This window comes from Crocuta crocuta, unplaced genomic scaffold, assembly GCF_008692635.1.
Source record: "Crocuta crocuta isolate KB4526 unplaced genomic scaffold, BGI_CrCroc_1.0 scaffold36, whole genome shotgun sequence".
NCBI classification, from domain to species: Eukaryota; Metazoa; Chordata; class Mammalia; order Carnivora; family Hyaenidae; genus Crocuta; species Crocuta crocuta.
Genome location: NW_027532203.1, coordinates 15,443,166 through 15,456,696, shown reverse-complemented (window position 1 = coordinate 15,456,696; position 13,531 = coordinate 15,443,166). Strand labels below are relative to the sequence as shown.

The window sequence follows — 13,531 nt, the reverse complement described above, 5'->3', positions numbered from 1 at the left end:
AAAACGGAGATCATCCATGGTCAAGGGGCTGTATTAAGGCGGACTGGCAGTTATGTTTCTAAGTGGACAACCCACTGGAATCACCCTCGAGGCAAAAGTGACTTTGCCATGCTCTGAGAAAGGGAGCTGGATGGATGGGAAGTCAAACACAGGGACAGCATGGCTGTCAGAGGCCCCATCCTCACAGCAGACTGCCACTCCCACACTTATGGGATGTCCTATAGACTTCTCTCTCTCTAGCTGCGACCCCACACCACATCTCTCCACAGAAAAGATCCAGGTGGCTCAGGTTTCCTCTTGGGACCAGGGGCAGATCCAAGAACATGATCCCTGAAAGCTCAGTTTCAGAGTGCTGTAGAGAGGGGGGTTCCATACCTTCCATCCCATGACCTACCTCCTGCCTTTCTTACCACACTCTGTCAGAAACAAGATCTTTCTCCTTAAAGGGAGATCCTCAATACACATTCAGGGCTATAAGCCAAGCCTATTCTAACTCTTGTTCAGTGATAACTTTTTTGAAGTTTATTTGAGAGAGAGAAAGAGGAGGAGGGGCAGAGATGGAGGGAGACAGAGAATCCCCAGCAGACTCTGCACTGTCAGCACAGAGCTCCACTCAGGGCTTGAACCCATGAACTGTGAGATCATGATCTGGGCCAAAACTAAGAGTCAGATGCTCAACTGACTGAGCCACCCAGGTGCCTTCAAGGATTATTTTTCAAGAAAGGGATATCCCTTTTTATTTGGTATCAAGAAAGAGAGAAAGCCTAAAGCCAAGATTTCAAAGTTATTTAGGATTTCTGTGGTGGGGAATCTGGAGAATGGACCTTTGGGGATAGCTGGGTGGGCTGGGGACTTATACAACAGACGTGGTCTGATGTCATCTGTGTAGCTTTTAATAGATTTGATTTGCGCTTGCCTGTCAGGACCACTTCTCTTCTGAGGGACATTTGTAAACCTAACCCGTTCACCCTCCAATCTAATCTACCTGAGAGACTGGAGTCCACCAACAAGATTTACCTCCCCACTTAGTGCTCAGAATACCCAAGAATGTTCTTGCAATACAGACCAACATCTATATCACATCTGAAGGGAAAGGGAATGCACGTGTTACCAAAATGAGACTGTGTGTAGAGGCAGAAGCAGGGCTGAGAAGCAGGGAGGGGGGTTGAACCCCACAATGGGCAAGTCAGGCTTGAGAACAAAGACCTCTGACAAACCCATGATGAGGTCAGCTAATGATATGACCCATGTCAGAACTGGCCTTTCTATCCCATTAGAAGCGGTCCTTCTATTATCACTGCTAACTTCAGTGGGCTCTATTCCTACAGTGCCAATCTCTACCCAACCTTGCATTTATTTGAGCAGTATCAATGTTATTTTTCACTTTCGCTTTCACTTGTGTTAGGTCTGGTCCCCCCAAACTAGATCATAAACTCCTCAATGGCTAGGGGTTTTTCTTACATTTTTACCCCTTCTTGTTTAATCAACAGTTTGAATTTTTTTTTTAGTTTATTTTTGAGACAGAGAGAGAGAGAGCATGAGTGGGGGAGGGTCAGAGAGAGAGGGAGACACAGAATCCGAAACAGGCTCCAGGCTGAGCTGTCAACACAGAGCCCGATGCGGGGCTTGAACCCACGAATTGTGAGATCTGACCTGAGCTGAAGTCGAATGCTTAACTGACTGAGCCACCCAAATGCCCCGTAAATAGTTTGAATACCTACTATGACCCGGCACTAGCTCAGTGCTAAGCATTGCACATGGTGCCTAGGGGGTCCCTGACAGAGAGAGTGGAACATCTGGTGACACCAAGGTGTCAAGCAATATCCTTTTGAGATCCAAGGCACTAATGATAATCTCGACTGAGGCCAGGGAGCAATCGTGGGATAGAAAAGTGAGTGACACAAACCTAGTCTACCCCTAACCCAGTGGGGGTAGACTCAAGTCCATACCAGGCTTCAGGTAAAGGGCAATCACTTTTCTGTTAAAATTGGACTCCAGCTTGTATTTACACTTTAATCACACATCCTAGCACCCTTTGCAAGTATGTGTGACATATGCCACAGGCTCTCCCTAGATTTGCCACTGGGAATCCCTTGCCCTGGGGGCTCTTGGGAAGCCTACTCCTGTCCATCTGGAGTGGCCTGGGGGTGCCAGCAAGGAGAGAAGATTCAATATGATGCCAACATAAGGCGGAAGCTCCTCTCTGAAACCGAGCTCCCACCCAAGCCCCTGTGTTCACCCTGCCACGTGAACCCTGGGAAAAGCGGGATGTCAGCACCCGGGGGCTGTTCCGCAGGCCTGTGGCCCCAGCACGCACCTGGGCCTTCCGGCTGTCCTGCTGCTCTCTCTTCTCCAGCTGCACCTGCAGTTTCTTCCTCTCCTGCTCCAGCTCCCGCACTCTCTTCTGCAGCTTCAGGAAGACGGTCATGTCCATGGCCGCCTTTTCCAGGCCGATGTCCTTCAGGGGAACACAAGGAGCCGGGAAGGAGGATTCAACAGCATGGCTGCCTCAGGGGACACTCGGCACCTCCCAGCCTGCCTCCGTGTCAGCCGCCTGTCCTCTCTCTCTGTACAAACATCAATCCGTGCCCCAGAGGCAGAGCCAGTGCCAACCATCAGTTCTCAGAGTAAAGTTGGCACTCCGCACTCATTTGCTGTCTAGATAACATCGGAGTCTGGTCCATTTATATTCCTGTGAGAGCCACTTAAGACAACCACGCATACATTCCAAGAATAAAGACACAGCCATTTTACTTGGAAGTTAAAAGAGCTCACTTATGGAAATGGTCTCATACCAGAGAAATTGTAAAACTCAGGCTCTAACACTTCCTGACAAAGAATCAATGTGGTTACTAATCACTGCAAATGTATTGTCAAACACCACCTGATTGTACCTTGAAATGGAACCAAGTTTCCCTGGAACTTGTTTATTCCATAGATCTGAGAGCATCAGTTTCCCAGATTTTCTCCCCTCAGATTCATGCCTGGGTTTACCCTTTGGGGTTCTGTTGTGTGTGAACGTGCATGACAACCGTGTATCTGTGTGAGTTTATCTATATGGGTTTTTTAAGTACATGTGTGCATGTATACATACACATGCATACATGTGACAATGTAATTTGGTTCAATTAGCAGTTCATGGTTGCCTCGTGCTTAGCTGGCGCTGTGATAGCTGTTCTAGCTGATCCCAAGAGCCAGCCTCAATTTTCTTGAAGGTCAATGCACTGATAGAAGTGGTTACATCTGCACAGAAATGGCCACATACATGTCTAGTGGCATGTCTGGAGTTCAAATGACTGAAGCCTCTGGGTCCATACTTTAGACGCTGCAGTGTTGACAGCAAGGACCTCTTTCAAGCTAACACGAGCTAAGTGCTTACGGTGAGCGGCACACCGCACCGAACTGCACAAGAGACACGTTCTCATCCTAAGGACCTCTTTTCTATCCTTTGCCACCTTCACCTTGTGACTCGCCGTCTCTTATCACACTTTTTCTTTCTAGCACTGAACAACAGAACACCTGAGGTTCTATTACAAACTTCTCCCATCACCTGATTACTGTCGAACTCTCCACCAGACAAGCTCTGTGAGGGCAGGGACCGTCTTCTGGCTTGGTGACCACTACGTCACCCGCAGCACCCCGCACAAAGACGTGCTCAAAACACATTTGGTTTTATAACTGCCTCTCTTCCAGGTCTTTCACATGCTTTTTCAGGTTTTACGTACTTGTGATTTTCTTCTTTTCAGATGCCTGGGGAAAAATTGTCTGTGTACCTTTGGCAAAATTACACACAGGTTACGAGGTCTGCCGTGTGGTACGGTATTTAGAAGCTCTGGGGCTATTGCTTACAAAGATAGAGTCACTCAGCAAATACCTGCAGTTCCAAATATTCCAAATAACTGTTTTCTGAGTTTTACCCAGCTTCTAAGTCAGGAAAAACTTTTTTCTTCCATATTTATGGCTATTTTATATGTACTATGATACTGAGTGGGGATGATAAATTATTTCTATTTTAATGACTAAGCCGTTCTTTCTTAATCCAGCCATTTACCTCTCTGCAATAGGCTCTCGGTTTTATAAGAGGGAGGATCGGGATTTACCATCTTCCTTTCTAGATAGTGCATGATGTGAACAGTAATATTTCACAGTAAATATTAACTCCAGGATCTGTAAGTCACCTTTAGGCCAAGTGATTCCCGGGTCAGGGAGAAGCCTGTGGACACTGGTCACCATCAGCCAGGAGAGTGCATGTCTACGTAGCTGGTCAACCCAAAACACCTCCACTCCCTCTGGAGCACGGACCGCGGCCACCAGCCTGTCTTACTCACCTCCACCTGTTGGAGGGCATCCTCTGTGTCTCCGACCTCAGATGTGGAGACGGAGGGGTAATTGGAGTCAGATTCTAAACTACTCTGGTTTGATGGGTTCCGCCTGTGGCCTGGGGTTTGCTGTTGAAAGAGAAAACTGTGAGTACTCATAACAAATGAATGCCAATGACAACTCTTCCTTTTCAAAGGCCAATAGATCCTAGAGTTGGACTCTGGCCTCATTTGTCAACAAGAACAGGTCTTGGAATGACAGCTAAATGGAGCTGTTCCCATGACAACTTCATCTACAGTGCTTCCAGTCATCCATCTAGCTAGCAAGATGACACAGAGAAGGGCCCTCCACGGCAGGACTGAATTCTTGCTCTCCTAATGAGATCCGGAGTCCCTAACACCCAGGCCAATTTCTCCACCAAGTCCTGGGGAAACCAGCCTTGTCTCCTGGTCTTGCCCTGATAGCACAGCAAGGCCATTCTGTCATTAGGCCCCCCACTTGAAAAGAATGTGGCAAACCTGCCTCTAAGGGCCCCGTCCTTCAACCCGTGCTCTACCCATTTTATGAAGATAGTAAAGTAAGCATGTTAGAAACAGAGGTGCCCNAATGTGGCAAACCTGCCTCTAAGGGCCCCGTCCTTCAACCCGTGCTCTACCCATTTTATGAAGATAGTAAGCATGTTAGAAACAGGGGTGCCCGGTCAGTTAAGTGTCCAACTCTTGATCTCGACTCAGGTCATGATCTCATGATTGGTGAGGTCGAGCCCAGTGTCAGGCTCTGCACTGTTAGTGTGGATTCTCCCTCTGCCCCTACCCCACTCATGCACACGGTCTCTCTCAAAATAAATATTTAAAAATTTGAAAAGAAATAGAGGTTACCATTTATACTTCGGCTGTTCATGTAAAAACACTTTTTCTTGCATACGATTTGGCTTTGAGAATAAACACTGATCTTGGTCAGAAACTTCTGTATTTATATATGTTCCTCTTCAGCTTCCCTTCCTGGTTTCTATGCAATTAACTTATCAATCTTGTCTGAATATGCATTTCTGGAGGGAACATTTATGTGGGGTAAAAAGGAATGACGAATCCTGAAATAGGATGTTTCTATGTATATTGTGTTTCATCAAAGACGGGGAGAAATGATCAGACCCTGGGGGTCTCTCTGCAGCACGCACCAGTGATGTGGAGATCTGAACTGTTAGTGTTTCAGTGAAGGGATGTTTCTGGAACAGGTAACAAGACTGACAACATGCACCTGGGTGGGATCTTTCTTAAACTCCTGAGATCTTTAGAAGACCCCAATGTTGGAAAAGGAGCCTTCCCTGGGAATGATCACCCGGCCCCACTGCTTCCTCATGTGATAACCACCACTGGACATGGCAAGAATGGCCACCGGAAAGGACCGGCACAGATTTACTGAGCACGACCGTGTCGGAGGGCAGTGCCGTGGCTGGAGATGTGCAGGAATGGGGGTGGGGAAGTCGGATGCAGGGCTGGCGCCAGGACTGCCGTCCTTGCCTTGATGATGGTCATCTCATCCCGAAGGTTGTCGTATCTCTGCTCCAACCGTGAATACTCCTTCACGAGGTTCTGGTACCGGGAGCGCTCCTCCTCCAGCTCCCTCTCCATCAGATTTTCCTTGGCAGAGTTTTGGGCAAATTCATCTGGAAAGCAAGCACACGAAGCTACAGTTTTGCTTTCTGAATGGATTCCCCTTGCACGTCTTGACTCACGCTTTGTGATTAATCGCTCTTTGAAAGGCTGCACATGACAAGCGCCCACCCCCACCACCTGATGAGTCTATTCAACAACTTCACCCACTGCAGAGCAAAGGGAAGCTGGTCATGGTGGCTCGAGTATTCAGAGAAGGGGGGAAGCCCATGTTGCTTTTGGGGAAGTGGGGGAGAAGCAGGCAGTGGACAGGACATTCCCTCGCTTAATGCACTGTCTTCTCTCCTGTGACAACGGGTCACACAGCAGCTGCTGGCAGGATCCCTGTAAGAATCCAGGTTTTGTGGGGCACCTGGGAGGTTGAGTTGGTTAAGTGGCCGACTTCGGCTCAGGTCATAATCTCGTGGTTTTTGAGTTTGAGCCCTGCATCAGGCTCTGTGCTGACAGCTCAGAGCCTAGAGCCTGCTTTGAATTCTGTGTCTTTCTCTGCTCTTCCCCTGCTCATGCTCTCTCAAAAACAAACAAAAAAAAAAAAAAAAAAAAAAAGAACCCAGGTTTTGTTCCCCAGTTCTGTCCCTATTCCTGAGCTTTCTGGTTCTGGAAATGTAGGGAGATTGAAGGAGATAAGGCCAGATGTCAGGGTGGGGGAAGGAGGGAAGATAAAAAGATAAAATGGATGGGCTTTCCCCCTCACTAAAACGTACTATTCATATCAGTAGAAAGAAGCAATTTTTATAGGGAAATGAAAAAGTGTAAGTTTTCAATGAGATTTCATGCTGGGTGGGATCCCATCCTCAGATGGCTTAATCCTCTCATTGCATGGGGGAGGGACCTAAGAGGAAAAGGTGAGTGATTTGCTTAAGGAACCCACTGAGCTGGGCAAGGACTGGGGTCTGTGGATGCCCACTGCTCCTCCTTGGCCAGGCAGCCCATGGGGGTTGATGGTGGCACAGGAGTCGGTGGGATCTGACCCAGGACCTTCTCTTACAGCAAACATTAGCAGATGACCCACTGGGTAGAAGAAACCACAACAGGTACTATGGACACTAAAGATAAATTTAAAATCCACAATAATGACAGCTCCTAGGTACTCTTTATGTATCAAAGCACCATGCCATGCTCTTTATGCTTCGGAGATCTGTACTTTTATGTCCATTTTGCAGATGAAGAAACTGAGGACTACAGTCATTAAGGGAGTCACTCAAGGCCAGGCAGTAGCACATGGTAGTCATTCTTCGAGTACAGGTCCCCAGGACTCCAAATCCTGTCCATTATGTGCATTAAACTCTTGAAACCAGGAGTCACAGTAGGGGCTTAAAGGCCCCCCTTCTTTTTCATTTATTAAAGCCCTTTCTCCACTGCACCATCTTGACTGTGTTCTTGCTAGGAGTCTGGGGGAAGGGGGTGTGGGGCAGAAATCAATATGGAAAAGAAATTAGACTCCAAAATGGAAAATCAAGCATTTTGCTACTTACCTTTTGCTTGGCACAAGATTTGGTTGTTAAGCTGTTCCTTCTCATCCTTTAAGAGAGCATTTTCTTCCTCCAGATCTGCAACACGCTGAAAGGGAGAGCAAGAGGGGAAAAAGGCTGCGCAAAGGAGAGGCTCCTTTCATGCAGTTTGAAGTTCAGCTGCTTAGGTCTACGTGCTCTTTTTAAGAAAATCAGGTCAGGCAAGACTGCTTTCATTTCGAGGGCAAGACCATTGCACCGAAAGAAAAATCCATTAAAAGACAACAGAGGAGCTCACCACTCTGTATGGTCCTCCAGTGCCCACATAAACCTCGTGAAAAGTCTGCACATGCTCACAGGCCGTGTGAAGGAACGGACAACAGTAACAGGCTTTCACCTCGTGTTTGGTTGCCTGTCTTGGTAAATTCTGAGCTCTCAAATCTGAGTGGCAGGGAAGCCCAAAGCTCACAATGAAAAATCATCTCTGGTGTTCATTCCACTTGCCCTCACCGGTCTCACTGGAGCAGCACAGCTCGGGTGCCGCAGAGGGAAATGAATTCTAGAGTTTAGCTTTTGGCCATCCCCACAGCCCCCACCACAAAGGAAGCATGAAGGGAATGCTACTAAAAATGGCACAAAAAGAAAAGAGTAATTAAGGAAAAATCCCGCTCCGTTCAGAGGGAAGAATACCAATGGCGTATGGCAAGCTTTTTAAAAAAGGAAGTTTTGGCTATTCAGTATTGGAGCAAATATTTGTATAGATTTAGAATGTATAGATTTATAGATTTAAAAATGTAACAATTCAGGGGCGCCAGGGTGGCTCAGTTGGTTAAGCATCCGACTTTGGCTCAGGTCATGATCTCATGGTTTGTGGGTTCGAGCCCCACGTCGGGCGGGCTCTGCGCTGACAGCTCAGAGCTTGGAGCCTGCTTCAGATTCCGTGTGTGTGTGTCTCTCTCTCTCTCTCTCTACCCCTCTCCCTCTCACACTCTCTCTCTCAAAAATAAACATTAAAAAATTTTTAAATATAACAATTCAGCCGTATTCTAAGACAATCAGAAATCATCAGCTGTTCTAGAGGAGTAGGGGAAAGGGGTCTGTTCTAACATGAGGGCTGGAGCACGATGGGTCCACCTCTGCACATTTCTCTCTGGACCCCCTGACNGGCTCAGGTCATGATCTCATGGTTTGTGGGTTCGAGCCCCACGTCGGGCGGGCTCTGCGCTGACAGCTCAGAGCTTGGAGCCTGCTTCAGATTCCGTGTGTGTGTGTCTCTCTCTCTCTCTACCCCTCTCCCTCTCACACACTCTCTCTCAAAAATAAACATTAAAAAAATTTTTAAATATAACAATTCAGCCGTATTCTAAGACAATCAGAAATCATCAGCTGTTCTAGAGGAGTAGGGGAAAGGGGTCTGTTCTAACATGAGGGCTGGAGCACGATGGGTCCACCTCTGCACATTTCTCTCTGGACCCCCTGACTCATCTGGCAGGAGGCCACCGAGTAATTTTCCCCACCAATGTAGTAGCATCCCTGCCTTTATGACAAAGGTAAGCACGTAAGTGAGCACTGCGGAAGTGGACAGGAAGAGGAGAAGGATGCATGCCCAGGGGCCCTCCATTCAGGCACCCAGACCTGAGTCCCGCCCTCCCTGGAGGCTTCCTGAAGCCAGCAAGTCAGCACAGAAAAAACCCTGCAATCACACAGCAATCAAAGCGCAGCAAATCTGGCCTGAGGCAAAGACAGGGAGCTCCACAGCCACAGCTCTCTGACTCCGTGAGCCACAGGTCCCCCTCGGGGAAACAAACACCCACCCTGAAGGTCTGCTCTCCGCATATGGAGATGATGTATGTGGAGTCTAAGCAGCAGGCACAGCACGGAGCTGTTGATGAATGGATGTAGATGGTTCTACAGCATTACCTATCCTGGGCACTAAGCTGAAGCATATACTTTAAAAATCATTCCGTCACTTAGCAACAACTTAAAGAAAAATTAAGATCTATTCTGCACAGGTTATTTCATAAAACAGAAGAGGAGTCCTCAGCTTCCTTTATGAGGCCAGTAGTATCCTAATACCAAAACCAGAGACATCACAAGAAAATGACAGACTATTACCTTTTACAGATATGGATGCAAAAATCCTTAACAAAATGTTACCAAACCTTCATGATAAAACCACTCAACAGACTAGGACTAGCAGGGGCCTTCCTCAACCTGATAAAGGGCATCTACAAAAACCCACATCATCAGACTTTATGGCTGAAGACCGAATACCTTTTGTGCCCAAGGTCGGGACAAAGACAAGGACGTCTGCTCTTGCTGAAAATAGTCAACACCTTACTGGAGAGTCTAGCCTGGGCAAATACAAAAGAAATAAAAATCATTGAGATTGGAAAGAAAGAAGTGGAATGATCTCTATCTGCTTAAGACATGATCTTTTATGTAGAAAATGCTAGGAAATGTACTTAAAAACTATTAGAATAAATGAGTTCAGGTGTGGAGTGCAAGATCAATACACAAAAGTTGACTGTATTTCTATACAGTGCAGTGAGCAACCTGAGAAAGAAAATTAAGAAAACAATTCCATTTACAACAGCATCATAAAGAAGAGAATACTCTGGAATACATTTTAACCAAAGGAGTACAAATTTACACTCTGAAAGCTACAAGATATTGTTGAAGGAAATTAAAAAAGATCTAAATAAGTGGAAAGACATCCTGAGTTAATGGATCCAAAGACTTAATGCTGTTAAGATATAACCCTCCTTCAAATAACTTATAGACTCAATAAAATCATTATCAAGATCCCAGACGGCTTTGTTGCAGAAATTGACAAACTGACCCTGAATTTTTATGGAATATCTAGGGATCCAGAATAGTCAAAATCTTGAAAAAGAACAAAGTTGGAAGAATCACATGTCTCAATTTTAACACTTACGACTTCAAACACAATTATAGTAATCAAGACAGTGAGACATTAGCATTAGGGTAGACCAGAGATCAATGGAATAGAACGGAGAATCCAGAAATAAACCCTCATGTTGTAATTCATTGAGGAAAGTATAGTCTTTTCAACAAATGGCCAGAACAACTGTATTTCCACATACAACATAAAATTGGACTCCTACCTCACACTATATTTAAAAATAAACAAAGTACATCAAAGACCTAAATGTAAGAGTTAAAACTATAAAATTCTTGGAAGAGAACATAGAAGCAAAATCTGTGATTTTGGATTAGTCAATGTCTTATTAAATACAACACCAAAAGCACAAGCAGCCAAAGAAAAAAATACTTAAATTGGACTTCATCCAAACTAACAACTTTTGTGCTTTGAAGGATACTATCAAAGGGAAAAGGCAACCCACAGTAGAACAGTAAATATCTGTAAATCATTTATAGGATATGGGACTTGGACCCTGAACAGAGTATTTGAACTCAACCAATAAAAAGAAATCCAATCAAAAAATGGAAAAAATTGCATAGACACCTCCAGATGCCCAATAAGCGCAACAAGATGTTCAAGGTCATTAGGGAAATGTAAGCCAAAACCACAATGATTTATCACCTCACATATACTAGGATGGTTAAAGTTAAAAAAAAAAAAGGAGAGAAAGACAATTACAAGTGTTTGGTGAGGATGTGGAGAAATCAGAATTCTCCTACACTGCTCATGGGAATGTAAACCAGCACAGCAGCTTGGGAAATTTCTTAAAAGTTGCATTTTAACCCTTTTTTGACCAGCAATTCCATTCCTAGGTTTCCAAGAGAAATGGAAACCTGTGTGCACACAAGAACTTATACAGAAATGGTTGTAGGAGTATTCAAAAGGACTAAAAAGTGGAAACAACCAAAAGTCCATCAATGAACTGATGAACAAAATATAGAACGCCCATAGGATGAAATATTAATTGATAATAAAAAGCAGTAAAGTACTGATCCATGCCACAACATGGATAAATCTTGAAAGCCTTATGCTAAATGAGAAAGGCCAGTCACAAAAGTCACATGTGGTAGGGTTCCATTTATATGAAGTGTCCAGAATGGGTAGATTAATGGAGACAGAAAATAGATAGATTAGTTGCCTAATGGCTGGACAGGGAATAAGCAGGATTAGGGTGTGACTATTAATGGATACAGCATACTTTTTGGGGGGAGTGATAAAAATATTCTAAAATTAGACTATGTAATAGTTGCAAAACTGACTATATTTTAAAGACCACTGAATTGTATACTTTATGTGAGCTATGGTATAGGTATTTAATAAAGCCACTAAAAAACCATTCCACAAATTAACCAATCTACTAAGCACAGTACCCTGTGGTAGATGCAGCAAAAGATAAAAATATGAGTATGAAACAGGCTCGCAGGTTTTGGTCTGAGTGATAAGTTTCTCCATAGACACCTGCAAGACTATAGTGACTGACACAGTGAATGAGCTTGCTCCCTGGTTCAAGTCCTCACTTCCAGCCATCTGTGGTACATTTTACCATCTACTGTTGGGGGTGGATTGGGCTGGCAAGGGCTGTGTAGAAAGACACAGCCTTAGTACAACAACATGTGCATGGCAGCTAAGACTAGATGGTGACCTACCAGGACTGCTACCTAGGAGACAGATCCCTGATGGACCCATAAGACTGGCTCAAGGGCAGAACCTTCCTGATGTCTGAATTTCAACTGGTTATGAGTAAATGCTACCTTGCTTTCCCCTTAGCTTTGAAGTTCAGCTTAAGGCACTAAGAGAGGAGATAAGAGTATGGTTCTTCCCACCCTCAGCATCACATGGAAAGGGTCAGGAAAGAATTTCAACAAGGCTGGAGTCCAGGAGCAAGGTCCCCTGGGGCTCCTTAGGGGCTTGGAAGGCAGTGACTCTCACAGGTGCCTCGGCTACTCTGGGGAGCCGATGGACCTGCCGGCGGCTTGCCCTCTGTGGCTGCATACGGAGAACTGCAGATACACATTACCTGTGGAGGCTTACCAAAAGCTCCAAGTACTTTGTCAACAGTCTGCTGACATCATCCAGTGTCTTTTGATTTTGAACAATTTTCAATGTTCTTCAAAATGTGGCTTTCAAAACTAACCTTCCAGGAAACTGTCCCTTCTCTGCTACAGGGCATGGCGGCTTTTGATTCTCTCAATTCAGACAGACTTGGTTTCTACCCCAAGTTCATCTGTGGATGTACTGCTCAGAGTTCTGGGAATGAGGCTATGACCAGTGTGGGTCATTCTGACACTACTCTGGCTACTGAGCAGAGCCCTCACCCACCAGGCAGATGATAAGCCCTTCCATGGAGAGTCAGGCCAAGGCGCACGTTCTGTCTCCCCCACAGGATATCAAAAGAGAAAAGGCTGGTAAAAAGACATACATTCATGGGGCATCTGTGTGGCTCAGTTGGTTAAGTGTCCAACTTCGGCCCAGGTCATAAGCTCATCCTTTGGGAGTTTGGGCCCCACATCAGGCTCTGTGATGACAGCTCAGAGCCTGGATTCTGCTTCTGATTCTGTGTCTCCCTTTCTCTCTGCCCCTCCCCTGCTCGCACTGTCTCTCTCAAAAATAAGCATTAAAAAAAACTTTCAAGAGATCTGCATATAGCTAATTACAACAAACTACTCTTACTCAACAAATTATTGCTTATTATAATGAACACAACTGATGTTTTGTGTCTACAACGACTAACGTCTGCTGTGGTGGGGAGGGCGAGAAATAAAGAAAAAACACTGGGTGATGCCCTTTGACCATCCAGGCTGCCACTCACCAAGCCTCGCTCTATTCCCGGGGATGACACAGGGCAAGGCTGCAACTTACCCATCAGACACTCCCTCACAGGATTCTTTGCCAGGAGCCAGAGAGGGAAAATACAGAAGCCTTGAGGTGGCTGACCTCTGACAGCATCCAGGCTGAGAGGGGTGAAGGACGTGTGTAAGGGGCACAGCTGAGTTCTGTAAAGCAGTGTTTCTAAGCCTCAGCGCTGCTGACATGTTAGGCTAGGTAATTCACGGTTGTTGGTGGGGGACAGGCGTGCTGTCCTGTCAGATACTCAGCAACATTCTGGCTTCTACTCACTAGATGCCAGTAACTCTGCCCCA

The 13,531-nt window shown here is 45.7% G+C and overlaps 1 protein-coding gene across 1 annotated transcript in view; it reads right to left on the bottom strand.

The window, feature by feature from the left end:
* Nucleotides 1-13,531, bottom strand: part of MYO5B (myosin VB) — a 307,312-nt gene that overhangs the window by 34,320 nt on the left and 259,461 nt on the right. The window contains exons 23-26 of the mRNA XM_077777644.1: nt 7,469-7,553; nt 5,841-5,986; nt 4,329-4,448; nt 2,318-2,458 (exon numbers count right to left, since the gene is read on the bottom strand). Coding sequence (XP_077633770.1) covers nt 2,318-2,458; nt 4,329-4,448; nt 5,841-5,986; nt 7,469-7,553 — 492 coding nt within the window. The remainder of the gene's footprint in view (nt 1-2,317; nt 2,459-4,328; nt 4,449-5,840; nt 5,987-7,468; nt 7,554-13,531) is intronic.